A 25,002-nucleotide genomic window follows, 5' to 3' on the forward strand; every position below is an offset into this window, starting at 1 on the left:
CCTCAGCACTTTTAATTTTATAAATGCAGAAACAGATTCTGTGCTATAAAACAGTAGAAATATTAAGCACAGAGGCGCTCGCAGTGGGTGGCTGTGTTCCCCCAGGTGAGGTCCCATTAAAAACAAGTATTTATAGTATATTGCTGGAAAACATGAAAAACTGCAACAGCAGCATCATTAATAGTGTTTCACAATTACAGGAGGGCAACGTTGCACCTACTTATTCAGGTCACATTGTGACTTTCCAAACTGCATAAAGTAAATGAATCCCATCTCTCACAAGAGCTGAACTCTGTTCCCACCGATACAAATACATTGTTATTTATAAAACGCGCTTTGTCGTAACGCCACGCAGCAAATATATACACACGTAAAAATGAAAGAGTCTCAAAGCTCCGTGCAACAGTGAACTTATCAAACAGCACAAATGCGGTTTTACTTATTTGACTTCAATATTGACTGACTGCGAGAGGCTTGTGAGATTTTCATTTGGCCCGAGACACTCAGTCAGGGTTCCAAAAAGAGCGTGGTAAAAAAAGAGAAAAGAACAGCTCTCGCCTTGCCCTTCTTTGTCAGTAATTATCTCTCTGGGGACAATCGCTCCATTCCAAAACACAACCCACTCCCTTTTTCTTTCTCTCTTTCTCTATATTTCTTTCTCACACACATCTTCTCAGCCCAAAATGCAAAAGCAGCTCAAAAAAAATATTCTCCAGTGACTCTATGGTTTCCCTATGTGGAACAACACTCAGATTTAAAGTGTGAATTATGTATAGATAATGATTTGGTATCGGTTCAAATGGAGATGTGAGAATACCGAATCTGGTCCTTTCAGTGGATAGCTTGACAAGGTGAAACTGAAATAATACACACCAGGGAAAGATCTGTCAAAGCACTGTTGCAAATTCAAGCAGCTATTTAAGTAAATAATCTTGCATCTCTTTCCAGAATGGTCTATAAAACAAAGTAAATGGCAATTATTGTAAACAGAATGCAACTTCTTATTCTTCGTGTATTTTCACAAGTTGCTTTAGATAAAAGCATACTAAACAAAAAGTAGAATGGAACCAGATACGAATCTAAATGTGTGGGCTACTGTACAGTGATACAATAAAGTATTTAGACAATTACTGTAAGCCATACTTAAAAATGTATGAATGTTATAGCATTAGATAAGAAGAGAACACACATGCTGATAAAGAAAATGTATAGGTTGAAAGCACTGTACGTCACTTTAGATAAAAGCATCTGCTAAATGAATAAAAGTAAATACAAGTACAACAGTACAAGCAAAACATTTCACAAATGTTCACAAAGTTTGGTTGTAAATAATAAAACTATAAATATACAAAGCATTTAAAGGACACCTATTATGCAAAATCCACTTTTACAAGGTGTTTGGATGTAATGTGTGTTGGCAGTGTGTGAACACAACCACCCTATGATGAAAAAAAATCCACCCACTCCTTGTTTTTTAATCTCCATTGAACCAAAGCAGTCTCATTAGACGTGCCGTTTTCATTCTCTTATCAACATGAGGTCACATGGACAAAGCCCCGCCCACTAACAGTCCTGCATTACCATAGTTTCCACCCTCAGAGAGTTGTACGCTGTCCACTACTGTAGATACTATTGTCTCTTGTATTAATAAGATCTATTTTAACTGACTCATTTGCATTTAAAGGTACAGGCAAGTTTTTGCTCCCACCCAAATAGGGCCATTTTGGACATGCTATAACAAATTGTATGTGGGGTATTTTGAGTTGAAACTCCACAGACACATTCTAGGCACACCTGAGACTTATATTACATCTTGTAAAAAGGCCATAATAGGTGCCCTTTAAACACTCCCCAGCAAGCAATAGCCATCATTTTCACCTAGGTTAACCACAGACCTGATAGTGCAGCTATGAATAACTCATAACTTTCAGTCCCTCCAGAAAAACGCGATTGTGCGATTGTGCGATCGCGCGATATATTGCATAATCAGCCAAAGTCCGCATATTTATGAGGGGCTGCATTTTTTCCAAATACGACACACTTTCGCCGCATTAATTACATATTTCCGCGCACAAAATATGCGGGGCTTGCATGATTTCATAATATCCGCATTTTCGTAGCAAAAAGTCACATATATGTGACCAGTCACGGAAACCAGGGACACAAGTCGGCAGCACAAGTTCCGAGAAAATGAGAAACAAAGTTTTTTTTTCAAAATTTGTGATTTTCGTTTTATTGGAGAATCTGTTAGTTGAGATCACGAAGAAGCCTCTCCATGTTTGAGATAGCAGTTTTTGTATATTTAAAAGCGTACATTTTGCGGTTAAAATAGGCTTGTTTTTCCAGAGATTCTAGCGTGCAGCGGGGGGCGTCATTGTCTGTGTATATTTACATACTGTATAAGCTTGTGTTTTCGCCTCCGCCCCCAAAGGGAACAGCGTGACTACTAAATAAGGATAGTTCGCCCAAAAATGAAAATAATGTAATTAATGACTCACCCTTATGTCGTTCTAAACTCGGAAGACCTCCGTTCATCTTCGGAACACAGTTTAAGATGTTTTAACGTTAGATTTAGTCCGAGAGCTTTCTGTCCCCTTCATTGAAAATCTATGTATGGTTTCCATGTCCAGAAAGGTAATAAAAAGATCATCAAAGTAGTCCATGTGACATCAGTGGGTCAGTTTGAACGTGTTGCAGCATCGAAAATACAGTTTGGTCCAAAAATAGCAGAATTACGACTTTATTCAGCATTGTCTTCTCTTCCGGCTCGAGCGCGAAGTCACGTGACTGTAGTGACGCGGCTGCCCTGTTCCTCATATGTTTGCTAAGTTGTTGTTTTTTCAAGCGTATAGCGTGCGTCTCCCCAGACTGTAAAGCTCGGGCGCCCAAAACGAAAGAAAATTAAAAGAAGCTGGGGCGGAAAAAATAACAGTCAGCTGCATCGTACGTCAGCCGCGTCACTGACTTTATGCGGCGCCGCAGTCGGATGACGTCAAAGTACCGCGAGAGCTCCTCAAGAAATCTTTCGGAGTAGTTTAATTTCGAGTCGCTCTCGCGGTACTTTGTCGTCATCTCTTTGTCAGTTCCTGCAGCGCAGCACGAGTCCAAACACACAGAATTTACATAAAGATTGTTGAATTCATTATATAATTGGCTACATGTTTTGTCTATCAATATTTTCCATGAAGTCATTGGCTGATGGAGGAACGAGCGAGCGATTGGTAACATCTTTAAAGGACGTCACGTTTTCGACGGCGCTGTTTGGATGATCTGTTATACTACCTATAAAATAAAAACTTAACTTTGAAGGCGGGTTCACGTGTTTAACGGAGTGTAATCATATACCCTTACATGTTACGATGTAAATAGTCCTCAGATTGTATATTATGTTGTATTACTAGACATTCATGCGAAATCTGATGTCAACAATATAGACTATACATCTTTATTTCACGGATTATACGCATTTGTGGACAAAATGGTCATTGGATAATCTGAAACAGACTGGATTTGAGTTGTGATCAACACAAAGGTAAAAAGTCAATGTTTATTTTTGCATGTTGTCATTTGGACTTCTGTCATAAAATACTACATGATGCTAGAACATCAGTATCTCAAAACGGCTTTACAGAGGGTATGGCTTAGCTTAATGAGATGTAAATGAGCCCTATTGTCTCCCCCAGTTGGAAAGAAGAGTCTCTTTCGTCTCGATTTTCTCGGTTTGAGTATTTCTGACTTCCTATATTCAAATGGCCACAACTTCTCCATATGTTATCAGATTTCCATGTGTTACACATCGTTGGAAAGCGTAGAAACTGCACTTTCAGAATCTGTGAATAACTCAAAATGGCCCAGATCCGACTTGTGTCCCTACTTTCCGTGACTGGTCACATATATTAGCAGAAAGTTGAAAAATGTTGCATTTACTTCCCAAAAGCGCAGCCGTGTCCTCTATTGCCATGGGAACGTTATGAAGTGACGTGATTATGTGACGTGAACATCATTGCAGCTTTTGCAAGTTTCCGCAGTTTTTGCAAGTTCTGCAATTTTCGCGAATTCCCGCAATTGCATAAATATCCCGCATATTCCATCGCATTTTTTAAGAAAACGTGCCGCAAAATCGAGGATTTTTGCCCGCAACAATCACAAAAAAACTCTGCGTTTTTCTGGAAGGACTGAACTTTGAATTTGGTCACTTTTGCCAAAATAACTAGGCAAGTGATTAAAAAAAGTTTGGTTTCATTTATTTAATTATTTATTTTATTTCTATAATATAAAATTTATTTATATTTGAAGAGTTTTGTTGCAAAACGAGATAACTCTGTTTTTAACATTTCAAAACATGTTTATTATTGTGTTATGTTATCATGTTATTATTTTGTTTTATGGTGCTACTTAGGTGTATTTTTTAAGTTATGAAGGTTTAAATCAAAACAAACCAACTGCAGTTCAATTGATATTAATTGGAATGCACAAAAAAAAAAAAAAAAAAAATTCTGAAAAATAAAATTTTTATTTTTGGGCTATCGTTAGATGTCTATAAATATTTTAATGACAGCTCAAATTTTTACATTGTTTTAGCCTAGACGTCTGGACTGCGTTTGGACAGCTAGACGTCTTTTAAATGCAAAATTGCTTGCTCCACCTTTTGTCCACGTTTAGCAATTCTAGATAACTAAAATAAATAAATAAATATACATACATACATACATACATGCAGTTACATAGTTGTTTACATGCTAAAATAAATTTGCTCCCAACATCTAATAATTGAAGGAAATGAGTAGGGAAAGGATTGAAGATGCACCCACATGAAGAAACACACGCAGCACAAGTGTGGGATTCAGTGCCCAGAATATAAAATATTCATCTTTCAAAAAACTTTAATTCAATCTCTTTTCTCTCCTTCCTTTATCCCAAACTCTCAGACTTTCTTCAATGTGCAATGATCTCAGAATGAAATATTATAAGTGAAATGAGAAAAAATTTGAAAATTAACACGAAATTATAACATATCGTCAACAACTTTGCTGTATGCTGAATATTTCGCTCCAGAGCTCCGGAGACCTTGGTTGGTCTTTCTGACTGGTGGTTCCTGCAAACTCAATTCAAATGTCTTTTTAATACTCTCAAGCTGAAGCTTTGATAAATTATAAGGTTGACATAACACAAAAAGCAAAAAAAAGAACAGTTCCGTTATGAAGAATTTTGGTCACAATCTAAATGTCTTTTTTTGTGACAGCAGTGTCTTGAATCATCTGTGCTATGGTGACTGATTAAAAATTTGATTGAGCAGATATGAAAGACAGAATTGCGCTGTGATTATGATACACCACAGGAGAATATTTCGACTCATCACATCTCATTGATGTGGAGAAAGGGAGAGACAGAGGTTGTCTGATAGATTCCAACTTCTTTCCTCTCCAGCAGTAATCCCTGAAGACATCCGCGCCAAAACGAAACACAGGCGAACAGCTCCACTCACCCACAACCGCCCTCACAACACGCTTGGCCTCACACCACTGCGTCTCTCTCTCTCTCTCTCTCTATGTCTGTGTGTGTGTGTGAGAGAGTGTGTGTGCTGTGTTTTCCCATGAGTCCTGATCCACCCCACCCTCCCCCTTTCCCTCCATCCATAATTCAGAAGTTGGCTTGGCCCACTCTCCCTCCCAGCTATACCACATGCCCATGGGGGACATTCTTTCTCAAGGGCTTCCGGATGGATGCCACCACAACCATCAAGCAGTATGACTTCCCATCATATACCTGACTTGATTAATTGAAATGCCCAGCTTCCATCAACATAAAAACAGTAACTCGGTTGCAGTTTCTCTCTCGTGGTATATGAATCGACGGCCAACATCTCCTTTTTTTATGTGTTATCTCTCTCTAGCTTCAACTCTATTCCTACAGCACATAGATGTGTAGATTACGCGTATTGTTGGCTATTAAGACACAATGTTCAATACTCTTTAAATACTCTTCACTCTTTCAATACCTTGTTTGTAAGTCACTTTGGATAAAAACATTTGCTAAAATGAATACATTTAATGTTTACATCACAAAGTTTTGTGGGTACCAAAGGTTGACAATAAAGTATCTGTACTGTATCAATGTCTTTTACTTCACTACATTATAAGCTAAAGCGTAGTATCTTATTTTTTATTGCATGACTTTAATACTTAAAAAATCTAGTACTTTCTTTTACTAAAGTGAAAGTAAGTAAAAGTTTTACTTGAGTAAAAGCAAGGCAGAACTAGATGTTCTTTAAAGAACCATTTCTTTGTTACCTTTTAATAGTTTAAAGAGCACATATTATGAAAAATCCACTTTTACAAGGTGTTTGGACATAAATGTGCATTGTCGGTTTGTGAATACAACCACCCTACAATGAAAAAATCCACCCACTCCTTTTTTAATCCCCATTAAAACAAAACAGTCTCATTAGACATGCCATTTTGATTCTCTTGTTAAAGGAGAACACCACAGTTTTTCGATATTTTGCTGTGTTCTTACCTCAACTAAGACGAATCAATACACACCTCTTTATTCAATGCGTGCACTCAATCCCTGCACAGCACGCCGTGAACGTGCCAGCATCCAGCCCAGCCCCACTCATTCCCCAGGATCCAAACAGGGACGAATCCAGAAGCCACCAAACACCTCCATGCTCTCCCCATCCAAAGACTGTTACATGAGTAGTTAAGTATGGTGGCACAAAACAACATGCGACAATTTTAAGCGGATAAAAATTGAGAACTATATTGTATGGCGGAAGAGCACTTGGTTTGCAGAACTTCGACCTCGGGCGCATTCATTTTGACAGAAATTTGAACAAGAGGGGGAGTAGCTAGGAGTAATGATGTTACATTTTATTTTGTGCCACCCTACTTACTCGTGTAACTACTCATGTAACAGTTTTTAAATAGAGAAAACATGGAAGTGTTTGGTGGCTTCTAAATTCATCCCTGTTTGGATCCTAAGAAATGAATGGGGCTAGGCTAAATGCTAACACATTCACGACACGCTGTACAAAGATTAAGTGCATGCATTGAAAAAAATAGGTATGTATTAATTTGTCTAAGTTGAGGTAAGAATATAGTAAAATATTGAAAAACGGTGGTGTTTTCCTTTAATGTGATGTCACACTGATAAAGCTCCACACATGCCCCTGACTGGCTGGTTAATTTTACCCAAAAGCTTTTCTAAATGCGTTTGTAAGCATGCTGTAGCGTTAATGTGGCTAAATAAACTATTGTCACAAATTGTATTCACAGGAATCTGTTGGTAAAGGGAGTGCGGACCTGTAGCTCGTTTGCATGTAAAGGTAGACACATTTTGGACATGCTATAACAAATGATCTGTGGGGTATAATATGTGCCCTTTAAAGAACCTTTTCCATTATAAAGAACCTACTGTGGTACAAAAAGGTTATTTGGATGTTAAAGGTTCTTTATGAAACTAAGCAATGAAAGGGTTAAAAGCACCTAAATAAATTAACACACACATGGGCCAGTACATACAAATTCTTGCTTTATGTGTTATTCAGATTTTTGCATATTTGTTTTTTAAAGAACAAGAGCTTGTAAAACCTCAGGATGAAAAATCATCTTTGTAAGAGTATGGGCAGAATGTGATCTTCTGAGACAAGTATTTTTTTGTTTTAGAAACATCTCCAAAGTTTCTGCCACACCGCAGGACCCTTCAAGTCTGTATCATTGTCACTGTCAGGATTCAGTGCGGTGTTTAAGCCTCTCTTAGCCTTCTGCTGGGTTCGAGATGATGCTTGCAGATATGGCCTTGTCTTCGTCGCTGATAAAGTGGACATGGGAAGTCGTGTTCCAAGAGGTAATTCCTCCCTTTGTTCCGCGATCAATCCAACACCCCCTCCCGTTCCTCCTGAGTGAATTACAGTGTGGGATGGGAGGTTCCCTACCAGGTTTGTTTAAATAACCTTCCTCTTTACTGCTGCGCGCACCTGACGCCGGGCCTACAGGAACAGTGTCTCATCTCAGTAGTGATTGAACGCAGCTGAAATTTGAAGAGATTAAGGGTAAAAGACAAAGGGAAGAAAGGTGAAAGTAAGGCAAGAAAGAAAAAGAAAAAACAAAGAGGAACAAAGAAGACAGACTGATGTAGGGATTTGAATGTTTTGTTCTGAAAATGATTTTGAAGAATAGCCAAAAAAAAACAAAATAAAGTAAAAACTTTATTACACCAAGTAACGCTTTACACAAAAGTTGTATTTGTTAACATTAGTTAATGCACTACACTGTTAAAAAGATGGTTCAACTTAAAAAAGCAAGTTACCTAGTAGCCTTTAAATTTTGAGTTTATTAAACTTAAAAATATTAGTTAACTCAAAAAGGGTGTTTAAAAATAGTTTGAGAAAAATTGAGTAAATTAAGTAAAAAAAAAACGGGTAACTTTTATATTATTCAGTGATAGTAAACATTAACTAATCATAAACAATACTTCTACAGCATTTCCTAATTTATGTACTAATGCATTTTTAAAAAAATCAAAAGTGGTGACTAATTATTTGAATGCAAACTGAACTAACATGAACAACTGTATCGGCATTAACTAACACTAATAAAGATTAAAGGATTAGTAAATTTTCTTTAAAAATTCCAGATAATTTACTCACCACCATGTCATTAAAAATGTTGATGTCTTTCTTTCTTCAGTCGAGAAGAAATTATGTTTTTTGAGAAAAACATTCCAAGATTTTTCTCATTTTAATGGACTTTAATGGACCCCAACACGTAACAGTTTTAATGCAGTTTAAAATTGCAGTTTCAACACAGCTTCAAAGGTTCAAAAGGAAGAAGAAAAGTTGTGGTTTAAAAGTGCATATTTTTTATTTTTCTTGCCAAAAATGACAATTGTTTCGCTAGACAAGACCCTTAAGCCTCGTTTGGGATCGCCTGATTCCTTTGAAACTGCTATTTTAAACTGCATTTAAACTTTTAAGTGTTGGGGTCCATTAAAGTCCATTAAAATGAGAAAAATCTTGGAATGTTTTCCTAAAAAAATAAAACAATTTCTTCTCGACTGAACAAAGAAAAACATCAACATTTTGGATGACATGGTGGTGAGTAAATTATCTGGATTTTTTTTAAAGAAAATTGACTAATCCTTTAATAAATGCTGAATAAACTCATTGTTAGTTTAAGTTAGCTACTGCATTCATAAACAGATACAACCTTATTGTAAAGTGTTTCCTCTGAACGGAGTAGTTGAGATCAAGTTTTGCTTGTTAAATTAGTTAAAAATCACCAGCACGCTAGCAACATTCTGTATACCAATGACTTAAAAAGTGACATAAAAGTTCAGTCAATGGGGACTAGAAGACTTCTGGGACATCAGCAGAAAACTATTTATTTATAAATCCAAACTCAAAAGTGATATTGAAGGAGTTGAGTCGCGATTCCGCACATCATATCCGTACGTCGGGGAAACAGAGCTACATAAACATTTAATATCCTGATGACACACACATATATATCCTCTTTCCATTAGTCTTACATTAGTCCATTATAAAAGAGCCCATCCGAATGCATGCATTATCAATATAGCTAGCTATGTGTCCTTGTGAGTGTTTGTGTACGTCTATGCGCAAAAGCTTGTGCGTTATACACTCACCTGTGTGTGTGTCCTTTCTATACTGTCTCCGAAGAGAAAAGCGCCTCTCGTTCATTATGTATGGGACATGTTGACTTTCTGGAAGATTCTGAGCTCGAAAATGCACCAAGCTTCCCATAACTTCTCATTTTTTTATGACTACCAAATCTACCGTGCAGCCTGACTGCGTTTCTGTCCCAATTCATGGCGTAAACACATGCAGCTTACAATAACAGTGCATCGCTCACTTTGGAGAGCTTTAATGGACGGACACTGCACTTGTTACCTAAAAATTTACAGAAGTTTTGATACAGCCATTCCTCAAAGCAAATCTGCACTAAATAAATAACTCTGCCTACATTATTTACATATGTAACAAAGACATTTATACTTTGTGGATTTACCAGATGCTTTTAGCAAAGCAACTTACATTTAAGATGCATTCAAGGTCATACATTTGATCTATGATTATGAGACAAATAGTGATCGCAGCACATTTTTCTTCGCATCAGGTACCAAAATGTACCAAACCATCATGCATCCTTACATACTGTACACACAGACAAATGCACACACAAGTCTGATGCTGATCCAGAGGTGAATTAAGACAGACAGTAGAGTCGATATTGTTTTGTTATTGAATAAGGAGCTAAAGGAAGCAGAGAAAAATCCGTCCCATCACACAGCGGTTCTCCTTTTCTGTTGCCCACACACAACCAACAACACTGCCATTAGACAAACACATCATCCAGCGCTCAAATGCATTAAACATTTCTCTGTAATCTGCAAATAATATCAATTCGGTATCTCAGACATGCCGTGCCAGAGCACACATTCAAGTACAGAAATCATCTTGAGGTTGTTTTGAAACTTGGCCTGTCAGTCATGAGAGACTGGTGCCTTCACCATCACTGGACTGCAGCTGAGCCTGCTCTACCCCCCATACTGTCAATCAAACTCGCTCTCTCTCTCTCTCTCTCTCTCTCTCTCTCTCTCTGTTTTTTGCTGTGCTTTCCTTCAAGCTTTCTTAAACAATAAAATCTTCCCAAAAAACTAGGACTGTCAATTGATTTTTTTAATAGATGAAATACATTATATACTAATCAATCAGTGTATTAAATTTATTGCACATAATGCATATCAATATGTGCAAAGTATATCTTTCAAATTAAGATCATTACATTTTTCATAGATGAGCAAAAGCCGCAAAATGCCACCTCGTCAAAAATGTAAAAATTATATTACCCGACTGCTCTCGGCACGTATTATACATTCATCAAATACTTTCACTTCAAATCTGCTAAATCCTGGCCTGAAGTCATTTAGAAATATCACTTTGTTGACAAAATCCATTACAGGGGACATGAAAATCTGACTTTTTCATGTTTAAGTGCTATAATTGGGTCCCCAGTGCTTCTATCAACCTAGAAAACGGGATAAAGATCAACCCAGTAACTTAGTTTTGGTAAACCATTCTTTGCAAGCATGTGAAAAAATAGGTCATTGAAATTTGGCTCCCCGTGTGATGTCAGAAAGTTATAATACCGCCCCTTAATCTGCACTATCCAACCACGGCACTGCCATTTAGTCCAGAGATCAGCTCATTTGCATTTAAAAGGGCACACCCAAAACGGCACATTTTTGCTCACACCTTTAATGCTATAATAAATTATTTATATGGTATTTTAAGCTAAAACTTCACATATGTACTCTGGGGACACCAAATATTTATTTCACATCTTAAAAAAAGTCTTCTGGTCAGAGACGATGGTGTAGTGGACAGTGCTCCGACATATGGTGCATATGGCGATTTTTGCCCTCCTATAAGACCTTATCACACTGTGTGACATGTATCGTTTAAACTCAGGTACGAGAGGCATGTAGACTGTAAGATGATGACACGGAAGCTTCGGCGGCAGCGTCACACATTGCGCAACGTCACCAGCATGAGCTCGTGGTAAACAAATACCGGCGAGCAGGTCGTAGCAGCAAACACACGGTGCGGTGATCATGCCGAATTTCTGACACTGTCAGAAAACTATTGTAGGCTATCTTTGGACGCAAGACCGGGAAAACGGCCGTCTTTGAACCTCTCTCATTGTACGACCTAGGACCACCGATGGACAGCCACAATCACAGAAATCGCAACGATTGTTTCACGATGGCAATCTTGCGTCTGGGACAGCCAATAGTCGTGCAGTGTATCCCGGGCTTAAGAGTCTGATAAAAAATGCTAATTTACAAGAAAACAAATCAGACGCACTTCATATGTTGTGTAAATGTCTGTTTCTTTTCTATATATGTGGTTTGGATGTAGGTGGTATTTCAAGCAGAAATCCCCATCGGGGATTACAAAATTGACATACAGGTCAGGGGATATGTTTAGATGCTTTAATTTAGTTAACTAATTATATAAAAAATAATGTGTTAATTTGACAGCCCTAGTAAATTTATCAAAACATAATTTAACATTCATGACAGATAAAGAACTCGATTCAACGGCATCATTATCAGATACTCAAATCAGCCCTTGATTCATTTCAAACATAATTCATGAAGCTGATTTATTCACTGAATCAGACTCTTTCATTCACGCAGATGTGTCTTTCTGTAGCAACAACAACCACCGAAGGCCCTGATCCACCTAACAAGCACCTGCAGCATCTCTAACCCAAATCTGCTAATAAATGTGCACCTGATTGTTGTGTTATTGTGTGATGAAGTGCTTCGCTTCCGTGCTGAAAGTTTTTTGAGAGTGTCACAGTTGCAGGAGCATTGCATCAGGCTTTGAAACTTGCATTCCCTTAACCCAAAACAAGAACAGGGTTTCACTTCAGTTATTAATTATTCCCCTGCTAATAAACAAAAAATGTGAAGAAAACATTGAAGCACTTCACAGCATTAATGCATCAGCCACTACTAAAATAAAAAATAGTTTTTTTTTATCAAAATACAAAGTTACTGGGAGATTTTTCTTCCATAGATTATTTAATCAAAATGGTTTTGGCTGTAATGGTGTTGGTTGTACTCCTGCATAACAACAAGCCACAATCTGAAAAGATTAAACAACCACAGCTTTGTAAATATAACAAAAAATAATTGTTGTTCTTAAAAATTGTGTGTACCCGCTGTCTACCCCCTTCGAGGCAACATCCTTACTGAAATGAAGCCTGTTGAGTGATGGATTCGGAGTGCTCTACATAGGGAACAGCTCCAAAGAAATAACATAAACCTCACAGGAGACTCGACCTAATATTGATTTTGATGAAATTTAATGATAATATGTTGGCAAGCTAATGATGCAATATTTTATTTACGATTAAAATACTTATCACGCAAAAGTTGAGTAAAATTTGTCAGATTTAAAGGACAAGTTCGGTATTTTACACTTAAAGCCCTGTTTTCAGATTGTTTATGATGAAATAGAACGGTTTTGACTGAAATTTCGACATATGCGGCTGCCCCGAGAATTATCGGCTGTTTGTGTTTCACCTCCCACTTTTACAATGGGTTTAATGGTGCACTGGAAGAATCCTTCCTAAAATGCATTAAACTTTCATTTATAAAAACACGAAACTCACCGAGTGGTCAGGGGTGTTCACTGATGTGATCACGCAGGGGTCGCTGCAAAATACGCATTCCAACAGGTTTTATTGTAGTTTTTGCCAACTCCATTGACTTGTATTAGTTGTGCTGTGAGGTACGGTATTACTCCGCCGCCGGGAACTTTGTTTGTATTCTTGCAGTTGGCAATGGCAGATTATCACCATCACCTGGGCTGGAGTGTCTATTATTCAAGCTCTAAGCGGAAGAATGTACGGGTGTGAGGCGTTTGGAAAAAAAGGTCCACAAGTTAACAACGAATGCTAAAACACCTGTTGGAAAGCATCTTTTGCAGCGATTTTTGTGTGAGCACATCAGTGAACACCCCCGACCACTCGGTGAGTTTCACGTCTTTGTAAACGAAAGTTTAATGCATTTTAGGAAGGATTGTTCCAGTGCACCATTAAACCCATTGTAGAGGTGTGAGGCGAAACACAAACACCCGATAATTCTCAGGGCAGCCGCATATGTCGAAATTTCAGTCAAAACCGTTCCATTTCACCATAAACAATCTGAAAACAGGACTTTAAGTGTAAAATACCGAACTTGTCCTTTAACTCTCATGTGCATGCATACAACACTGCTTTATAATCTGGGCATAGATGTTTATATCTATACTCAGTGTTGGGTTAGTTACTCAAAAAAAGTAATTACGGTAATTACTAGTTACTAATTACATCTTCAATCTCCAAAAAGTATTCAATTACTTATTACTAACTACTTTATTAATTATATTTAGTAAATGAAATAGGCTTGAAACAGCTCAAAGAAATCATATAAAAGAACATAAATTATTTTGGTCAATTCTCACTATTAACTAACTATTAACTACATTTGCCTCAATATACTCCTAATTACGCTTATAAATACTTAGTAAAGTAGTTGTTAATTTTAAGTATTGGTAGGAATGTGCTTTTTAAGAATTAATAAACAGCCAATATCTCAGTAATATTAATGCTAATAACCAACCAGTTAATAGTGAGAACTGGAAACTACACTAGAGTGTTACCATTATTCTTATTAACTCATCAAAGTATTTAAAGTGAGAAGGATTCATAAAAACATGCATTTTACCCTTAGACTCTATGGGGTGGTTTCCCAAAGGACTACACCTTAGTTTTAATTAGGAAATATAACTAGTTTTTACAAACATGCCTTACTAAAAATGCATTTGAGGCAAAACAAAGGGCAATGATGTATTTTAAGATATGTCAGTGCAAGCTGTTTTCAGTTTGGACAGCTCTTACATTTATTTTAGTCTAGGACTAGTCTAATCCCTGTCTGGGAAACCACCCCTAAATGTTGATGTTAAATCCACTATTGTATTATATATCATTGATCTACAGTGCATACACAGTATTTACTTCAATTACATCAGAAGTAACTGCGATTAAATCACTGGAAAAATAAAAGTAATCCCTTACTTTACTTTTTCAAAGAAAAAGTAATTAAATTAAAGTAACTAATTAATTAGTAACTTGTTACAACCAACACTGCCTATGGAACATGTTTTGCATCAAGACCACTCCTATGATTCCTAAAGTGTTGTCTAGGTAGGCAGCGTTGTAGGTTTTGGAATAGAGTTATCGTATAGACGGTTTTATTGGACTCATGTGCGGCGGAGCGTTTACACGTCTGAGCAGAACTTAACTTCCAGTCTCTGTTTGTTTAATGGTCTGACTAATGCTAAACTGAACTCTTGAACAAGTACCTCATTAAAAATAACAACTGTTTTGGTTTACTAAAGATGAGGAAAGACATCGATCATGGATTACATCTATTTGATGGGAGGTTTGGCAGCCAATCTGTAGTTAAGACTACATTATATACTACACATTTTAAACAGTAACGTTAACTAAGTGTAGTTTTTGATACGCTTTAGCTATGATTTGAACTAAGGTAATCTACTTGTTGTTTATTTTGTTATCAGAAATAAACTACTGTAAAAGGACATTGTTGTTATTGATTCTTTGCCGAGTTTACAGGAAGTTACATGTGTTCTACGAAAGCCGTTTGTTTATGTTGTTACTGCTGAAACTGTCTATAGAGCGGCTCAGAAGTTTAATTTACAAATACACAACATGTATGTTCTGTATATCTGACAAAAGATAAAAAGATGATAAATAAGGGAACAAATGATTCTCACGAAAGAGAGAAGACATAAGAACGAACATGACACATCATAAGCTTTAGACCAGCGAATGAAAAATAGAGAAAAAGTTAAGAGAGAAAACCGAGTGTGAAAGATAGTGGAGAATGTGAAGCCATTTAAACTAATGCATTTCAATAAACCATCCATTATCTATCCATCCACAATAGTGCTGCGGTGAAACAGCGCCCACAGATTATTATATGTTTGTGAATATCAGTGCTTCAGTGTCTTTTCTTATTTTGCTTGTAAGGATGATTTTCATAAGTGCAATGAAGAAATCTGTACGGATAGATTTTATTTGTCAACTCTCAATGAGGGCATAAACTATGACAAAATCAGGTTAAAGTGATAAATTCACCCCAAAATAAAAGTTCTGTCACTGTTGATTTCTCATGCCGTTACAAACCGATTCCACTTGAAACAGTTGGACCAAAAAAAGGATGAAATGGTGTCATGAAAAGTTTAATTAAATGAAATATTGCACAGCCATTACAATACATGGTTCAATTTAATTTAAATGAATTACTAAAGTGATTTTAATATTTATATTAAAATATCTAAAATATCTAAATTTTGCATTGTTGCAAAGCAGCTTTACATTAAAAAATGTCTTAGTACAGACATAAGGAAAACGTAAAATATTAAATTATTATTTGACTTTTGTCCTTAGGTTTGAACTCCTTGTAGGTTTATGTTCATGTATAGCTCAGTATAAAGCATTGCGTTAGCAACACAAAAGGTCATGGGTAAGAACCCAGGGAACACATACTTAAAAAAAATATGTGTACCTTGTAATGCACTGTAAGTCGCTTTGGATAAAAGTGTCTGCCAAATGCATAGTGATATTTAAACAAATATCTGTACCAGATCTTTCTTAAGACATCATATCAGCAGTACTTACTAATAAATAGTTGTCCGTGAGATTGTAAATGGTTTCTAAATAGAAAAATGACTAAGATGATGACAACAACAACAGTACATTAAATTTAAACCATTTCAAGAACATGCGTCAGAAATCATTTCATCTGAAGGCTTGCGTCTACCTCAATATTTTAGAAGACAATACATCAAGGTAAATATACTGAGACTATGATGAGACATTTAGTCAATTAGCATGATCAGATATAGTGATCACAACTATTTGTCTTATATCACCCTGAAGGGGTTTATTTTACAGTAATGACTGTACATTACACTGTACAATATCCGGCTTATTACATGGCTAATGAACAAATAAATGGGCATAACATTACGAATTGATCCGAAATAATTTAATTAGCCAACTTTTAGATTAGCTTACATTTTTTTTCTGAGGTTTCCTGGCAATTACACAGTTTAGCTGTTTATTATCCACAAATATATTTTATAGTAAAACGTTGCAAATGAGCAGAAAAAACAAACAGAAAATATTTAGTGAAATTCAGTCTAATAGAAATGCAATGTTGAATGTGTGAGATGCGTCCTTAATTCTAATAAAAATATATAAACAGGTGATACATCAAAGCAGGATACTTTTCCTCTGCAAAGCGTGACATGTTGACAAAAAAAGATTAATTATGTTTCATCTCATGTTTTTGAATGTAAACCAGTGAAATAAGTAACTGTAAACATGTCATACAGAGACAACCAAGAACAAAACAAGCGCACTGATGTGATGCTTTATGCCTTAGCAAAAAATCCTAATGAACCTCTGTGGAGTGAACATAAAGTCATTTATAGAGGACCAAAGCAAACAGTACACAGTGTTGTTTGTGTGTGCGTCAGTGAGTGACAGTGATGAAGTGAGGGTGTATGGTTGTGGCTGAAACTAAGAGAAGTCATTTTTGAAGACTAAAGATGAGCTGTCACAGGAGACGGACCGAGCTTCCCCCGCAATCGATATGCGGGATTGGTTTCCTTTGGGTTCCCAGAACTTTTGGACTTTCCACTTTTAAAGCCGCCTTTTGACTATAAAATATTACATATACCGCGAATGTAATTAACATACAAACAAGACCTTTGCAAGTCACTGCAACTCACCGGGGGAAAAGACACTGCTTTAAAATGAACCATACTTGCTGGTTGAGAAACTAGTGAATGAAAAAAACTCTAAAGACTGATGCTATTGTTATGCAGCACAAATTTATATTTTGCATAATAAAAGTATATATTTGTGAATTTACCAGCACTACAAAGACTTTAGAAAGGGTGGGAGGCTTCAGTGAACAGCTAGAGTTTGACTCACTCCTTTGCAACAGGCGAAGCGTTCTGCATGACTAACCAAAAGCAGAGAACTCAATAAGGACAGACAACACTGCTCAAATCATCAGAGAGGCAGAGCGAGAGAAAACGGAGAGAAAGGGAGATAGGCAAAATGTGTGATGCCTACAGAAGAGAAAGAAGACAAAAATGACTAGCGGGCTAAAGCAAACACAGCTGAAACTACCTTAGTGAGCTAACTAGAAACAACTGAAGAGGTGGTTTCCAAAACGCGATAAGCGCCATTTAAAAAAAAAAATTGTTACCAGCAAAGTATATTCTTAATTTTATGCAAAATCCAATATCCGCCATGTTATTCTGTCATCTTTTCTTTCTTTTTTCCCAAAACATGATAAACGCCAGTCCTCCTTCTCTGCAGAATGCAATAAATCCGGTCAACCAATCACAGCGCACCATTCCACGCATTGTGAACAACAATGGTGGCGCGTTGAATACACACAGAATCCTAGATTTCCTCATCTACTTTGTACTTCGTGATCAACAAACAAACAAAAACAAAACAATACTTTGATGGCATTGATAAACCTGTGGTAGTTATCTGTGGCGGGGAAGAACCGTAAGCCACTCGGGCGAAGTACAAATGCCGCTGTTGCTTGTTCTCACACTCCCACATCAAGCTTCTGTCATGCTAACACATTGACCCCAGAGGATCTTATGGAAAACTTTCCATTATTTTACTCTAAGTCAACGAAAATCAAGCAGGACCAAAACATTTTGCAGCTGATCGCCGTCAAAAAAGTTCAGCGACAACATCCCAAGAATGACCGCAGCAATGACAGTGCTCTTAATATGGCAAAGTAATTGTTTTGATTAATGCCATTAATGTTATTTTTTTAATCAGTTAGTGCTGCCTCACGATTAATCGTTTGCAGAATAAAAGTTTTTGTTTATATAATATATGTGTGTGTGCTGTGTATAATAATTATGAGTATATAAATACACACACATACATGTATAATTTTAAGAGAAAAATAAATTTATATAATAAATATTCATATTTATATATAATATCAATTATATATAAACATGTATATACGCATACAAATGTTTCTTAATTATATACATGCGTGTGTGTGTGTGTGTGTGTGTGTGTGTGTGTGTGTGTGTGTATTTATACATAATTATTATACACAGTACACAAACACATATTATATAAACAAAAACTTTTATTCTGCAAAAGTCGCGACTAATCATGAGGCAGCACTATAATCAGTGTATACCACTAGTCAACTAAATGAATATAACATGGCAAAGATGAATGCACATTTATATATTGATTCAATAGATTTAGGCCTATAGCATTTTGAAAAAAAAAAAACAGTTTTTCTAATAAATCTTTGAAAATCAAATTATGGATTTGAATGTTTAATGTTATTATAATCTAAAGATGCTATGTAACAGAAAATAGTGGTTTTCATCTTGTCACTTTCTTGGTATAGAAAACACATTACTCAAATTAGTCAAAATGGATTTTATGCGTTTTGGAACCAAACTCTTCAGTTACTCTCCCTCACAGTCGGATTCTCTACAGTCACATTTAAGACGACCAACCACAGTTTATTGTTTTTATGTAATGTTCTTCGAAAAGTTAATACAAAAAAATGACCCGGCATGGAATAAACCAGTACGTCATTCCAAGTATAAGCAACAGCAGTCTCTGTGAATGATTGTACACTGTCAAAAATGTTCCCAAAAAGGCCAAAAGTAATAAGCACTGACAATGTCATGGCTAAAGCTATGCAAACAAAGCAACTGATGCAGGATATTTTGTTTACTTGAGCCTGCGTCAGACAAAACACTGGAATACTTGAATTTCCAAGATTCAATGGCACGAGACACAAGGTTTAGTCATATTTCTTTAACTCATTTTTTGTAATCATGTCCTCTCTGACCTATTTTTCCACTGGCACACGTACAACAAAAGTTAGTAGAAAAGATGAAAGTGGTAAGAGATAAATCTTACTGTATCTTTTTGGTCCATCCTCCAGGCAAAATGAAAGCGTCAATGTGGCGTCCTCCTCAAAAAACTCTGTAGCAAATGCGTCCCACCACAGACTGTCACTCTCCTGGGTAGATAGAGAGTTATGGTTAGTTAATGACAGCGTGATTGACTCAGCCATCTTCACAAATATATTTAACAAAGTGGGAATGACACAAATGTGCTGTTTTAATATAACATGAATACTGGAATAGAGCATCAATCTAGATATTTTAATTTAATGTTGACTTTTTCCATGTTTAAGTGCTATAGTTGGGTCTCCGGTGTTTGTATAAACTTAAAAAAATTTGAAAAAAATCAACCCAGTAATTTAGTTTTGGTAAACCATTCTCTGCAAGCATGTGAAAAAATTGAATTGAAATTTGACTCCCCGGTGATGTCAGAAGAAGATAATACCGCCCATTAATCTGCACTATCCAATCACGGCACCGCAATTCAGTACAGAGATCAGCTCATTTGCATTTATAAGGACACACCCAAAAACGGCAAATTTTTGCTCTACAATGTGGGAATTTTAACATGCTATAATAAATTATCTATTTTGAGTTAAAACTTCACATACGTACACTGTAAAAAAACTTTGCTGCCTTAAAATTTTTTGTTGAATCAACTTGGATTTACAAGTCATTTCAACTCATTCACTAAGCATGCGTACGCACAAATGTGTTTGTGAAATATGCGTTTGGACGTTTTAACTAACAAATCATGAATCAACAAAAACTTTCATACTAAAATTTCTTCTAAATGTTTGCAAAAATGTAAGAACAACTTAGATCAACATGTACGCAATAATCATGAATAAGGAAAAAGAACCCTATAATATATATGTGTTATATATAGAGCTGTCAAAATTAACCCCTTAATAACGCGTTAACGCAAACTCATTTTAACGCCACTAATTTTATTAACGCGATTAACGCAACGCGCAATTTCTGTTTGAACCTTGGTCCAGCCCATAGTTGAATGAACAGAGACGAAGACAAATGTGAACCTGTCTAAATGAATCAAAGGTTTTCATAGAAATAAGAACATTAAGCAAATTGTCTAGCAAATCCAATGCTCTAAATGCTCGTTGGACATCTGAAATTATCTTCATTTATACGTCTGAGAGGTGTAACGTTACTGTCCTCCTAAAGCTTAATCTAATACAAAGATGCGTCTCAATTCATTTTGGTTTCGCTTTTATGCATGACTTAGAAAATAGGACTTGCTTGATGTTAAAAGAGTCATTAAGAGAGATAAAGTTCGGTACCTGATTATTGTTAAAGAGTTATTAAGAGCGACAAGACTCAAAAGCGATCTTCCTCACGCTGACTGACTGACATCTGAAGCGCATGCACACAGAGGCGCGAGTGCGCGCCCGGATATAGACATCTACACAAACTTACAGTTTTAAAAATATCTGTTTTTATAAGAATTCACGCAGGTAGGATCTATAATCTGTTTTGTCTTAAGTAAATGTTTGGTTAACTGTTAGGTAAAAATATCTGATGTGTAACATTATATTAGATCACTTAGATTTTAAGCAGTCTGTCTCAATGTCAATCAAACAAAAGAAAAAAAGTTAGCATACATTGATGATGTTTTTGCTTTGTGTGTGCTAAATCTATTATTATAGTTTTACCAGTGATTTTAAGGTATATGGTAATTTAATGTATGGATGTGGTAATTCTTTTGGTAATTTAACTTTGCTGACTCTTTCAACTTTAAATAGGTGTAGTTCTGTCATATTTTGTTATAGTTCAACAAATCATGCATTGTTCTATGTTTTAATAGAGAATGTCAAAATATGAACAACTATTTTTTAAAGATTTGCTAATTCTGACTCAACTTGCCAGCACAGGTCACAAATGATGCAGCATCAAACAAAAATGGAGAAAGAAAATTCTTCTGAAAAGAAAATTCATATACAAAACAATGGCTGATGTTAAAAATGTAAACAGGCTGTTGTTAACATACATTTGCATAAAGCATCTATATATGTATATATGATTAGAGTATTAAAAACCTGAAAAGTGTTAAATTAGGGTAAATTTAGAACAGATAAAAATGTGAGATTAATTTGTGATTAATCGCGAGTTAACTCAAGAAAAATGCCTTAAACATTAGTCGAACAAGAGCAGAGAAAATCAAGGCACAAGCAGAGTACACAGAGATAAATAAAAGAACAAAGAAGAGCATTAAAGAAGATAAGCAGAAATATGTTGATGAACTGGCAAATAAAGCAGAACAAGCTGTTAGAGAGGGAAATATGAAAGAACTTTATAACACGACCAAGAAGTTAGCAGGGAAGTATAGTAGACCCGAGCACCCGGTCAAAGACAGGGAAGGAAAACCAATCGTGGGGGACCAAGAACAGAGAAACAGATGGAAAGAACACTTCGAAGAACTCTTAAATAGACCAACACCGAAAAATCCACCAGACATTGAACCTGCCAAAACGTACCTACCCATAGAGGTCAGCCCACCCACAAGAGAAGAAATTAGGATAGCCATCAAGCAACTCAGGAACGGTAAAGCAGCAGGACCAGACACCATCCCAGCTGAGGCGCTGAAGGCGGACATAGAAACTACAGTGGGAATGCTATATCCACTATTTAAGAAGATCTGGGAAGAGGAACAAACACCAATGGACTGGAAAGAGGGATATCTCATTAAGATCCCTAAGAAGGGAGATATTAGTAATTGTACAAATTATAGAGGGATCACGCTGTTATCAGTGCCCGGAAAAATATTTAATAGGGTCCTGTTGAACAGAATTAAAGACCCAGTTGACGCACTGCTGAGAGACCAACAGGCTGGATTTCGCAAAGATCGATCCTGTACGGACCAAATTGCAACGCTGCGAATTATAATCGAACAGTCGTTAGAGTGGAATGCACCTTTGTTCATCAACTTCCTCGACTACGAGAAAGCATTCGACAGCGTGGACAGAGAGACACTATGGAAGCTTTTACACCATTATGGTATACCGGAAAAACTCTCCACCATTATAAGGAACTCATATCAGAACTTAAGCTGTAAAGTGATACATAGAGGGCAACTCACAGAATCATTCCAGGTAAAGACAGGCGTCAGACAAGGATGTCTACTCTCACCATTTCTCTTTCTACTGGTGATCGACTGGATTATGAAGATCTCTACAGGGCAGAGAAGGAATGGAATCCAGTGGACACCTTGGAAACAGCTAACTGACTTGGACTTTGCGGATGACTTGGCCCTACTATCACACACACAGAAACAGATGCAGGAGATGACAACTAGAGTAGCAGATACCTCCGCACAAATTGGTCTAAACATTCACAAAGGCAAGAGTAAGATCCTAAAAATAAACACTACCATCACAAACCCGATCACGCTAGATAGAGAAGCACTGGAAGAGGTAGATACATTTACTTACCTGGGTAGCATCATTGACAGCCAGGGAGGCTCAGAGATGGATGCTAAACAAAGAATAGGGAGAGCACGAACGGCATTGATCCAACTGCGGAACATTTGGAGATCTAAAGAACTATCAACCAAGACCAAAATTAGGATCTTCAATACCAATGTAAAAGCAGTTCTTCTATATGGAGCAGAAACATGGAAAACAACAGTTGCCATAACAAAGAAAATACAAGTTTTCATTAACAATTGCCTACGCAAAATACTAAATATACATTGGCCAGAGACCATCAGCAACAACGAACTCTGGAATAAAACCGACCAGCTGCCTGCAGAAGAAGAGATAAAAAAACGACGTTGGAGATGGATAGGGCACACCTTACGTAAGCCAACAGACAACATCACCAGACAAGCCCTAGCATGGAACCCGCAGGGCAGGCGAAAAAGAGGCAGACCAAGGAACACGTGGCGCCGAGAACTGGAAAGAGAACTTAAGATCATGAAGATGACCTGGAACCAATTGGAGAAGAGAGCACAGGACAGAGACTCCTGGAGATCCCTTGTAGACGGCCTATGCCCCAGTAGGGGTGGAAGGCGTAAGTAAGTAAGTAACTCATGAAATCATGTGATTAATCTAGATTAATTTTTTTAATCTATTGACAGCCCTATAGTTATATATTTTATTTTTTTCGTGTTTAACATGTGGTTCAAGTTGTTCTTACGTTTTTGGATACATTTAAAATAAATTTTAATGTGAAAGTTTTTGTTAAATCATAATTTGTTGGTTAAAACATCCGTACGCACATTATATGAACAAATTTGTGTGTACGCATTCTTAGTGAATGAGACCCATTGTGTTTGTTTGTGTTAGGGTCTGAATTATATCAAACATTTAAACATTTTAACATTTGTGTAAAAACTATGCTTTCATGACTTATTTCATATTGAGATGACAAACTCCCAAGTGTCCTTTTTTTCAAATGAGACCACAATTATGCCTGTATAGTCACAGTATTGAAGAATTAATAACCTGGAACCAATTTGGTTTTGGTTCTTCATTTCACTGGTTTGTATTTAAGGGGGCAGTGCAGGTTAACAGGTTAATATAATTATCCCTTTAGTCTACACAAAACTGTGTGCTGTCCATTTAAACACTTTCAGACGACAAGAGGATTGATTTTAAAGGGATCTGGCTTTCGACTCATGTCTAACTCCTTTCATATTGAAACTGTTTTGTGAGTTTAAATTATAAAAGCTTACACGTAAAGGACACCAATGCACTGTAACTAAAAGTCTACAATAACGACAAACCTCCTTAAATCAACACATCCTGCTCTTGCTGAATCCACATCTATTGGAACGGTTTGCTAATTTACTTGAATTCAACTATGGAGTCAGTCCACTCCAATGGATTGCATACTAGCTGTGAACATCCTCAGCATATGTAAAATTATACTCCGCCGTGTCCTGTGATTGACGGGACTCTGATTCTAACAGACGTCGTTTAGGCCAACATTGCCATCTAGCCGATGTTGTTTGGTGACAGATCACAAGCTCTCTCAGATGTTTACAATTAGGGCTGTCGACTTCAGGCAGCGTCACGTTGCATAGAGCCTGACCCTGGAGACCTTTAGTCCTGCATCCCATATTGTAGAAGTGCTGCTTTTCAGTGTGGAGGAAATAGTCTAGCCTGCTCTGTGTTTTGGGAGAGAGTCAGTGCTTTATTACAACCTGCCGTCTTAATGTTTGTGAATGATCAGTTTTGACAACGGTGAACGGTTTTTCCATTCAGTAAGGCAAAAGGCTGCCACTGTCCGAAACAGCTGGTTAATATATATCAACCGTGACACAAAACACACCTTTGTGACAAATACATTGTAAATAATCAAAATACAATTTATAACTGTAATGTACTTAATGCAAAATAAAAGTATTTTCACTAATATTTCTAACGTATGTTATTACCGGGGCATTTGAA

At 36.7% G+C, this 25,002-nt stretch overlaps 1 protein-coding gene across 2 annotated transcripts in view; it reads right to left on the minus strand.

Moving 5' to 3' along the window:
* ldb2a (LIM domain binding 2a) overlaps nucleotides 1–25,002 on the minus strand; it is a 79,475-nt gene that overhangs the window by 38,253 nt on the left and 16,220 nt on the right. For both annotated transcript variants that reach the window (XM_073854402.1, XM_073854401.1), the window contains exon 2: nucleotides 19,605–19,701. In XM_073854402.1, coding sequence (XP_073710503.1) covers nucleotides 19,605–19,701 — 97 coding nt within the window. The remainder of the gene's footprint in view (nucleotides 1–19,604; nucleotides 19,702–25,002) is intronic.

Source organism: Misgurnus anguillicaudatus, chromosome 16, assembly GCF_027580225.2.
Source record: "Misgurnus anguillicaudatus chromosome 16, ASM2758022v2, whole genome shotgun sequence".
Lineage (NCBI taxonomy): Eukaryota > Metazoa > Chordata > Actinopteri > Cypriniformes > Cobitidae > Misgurnus > Misgurnus anguillicaudatus.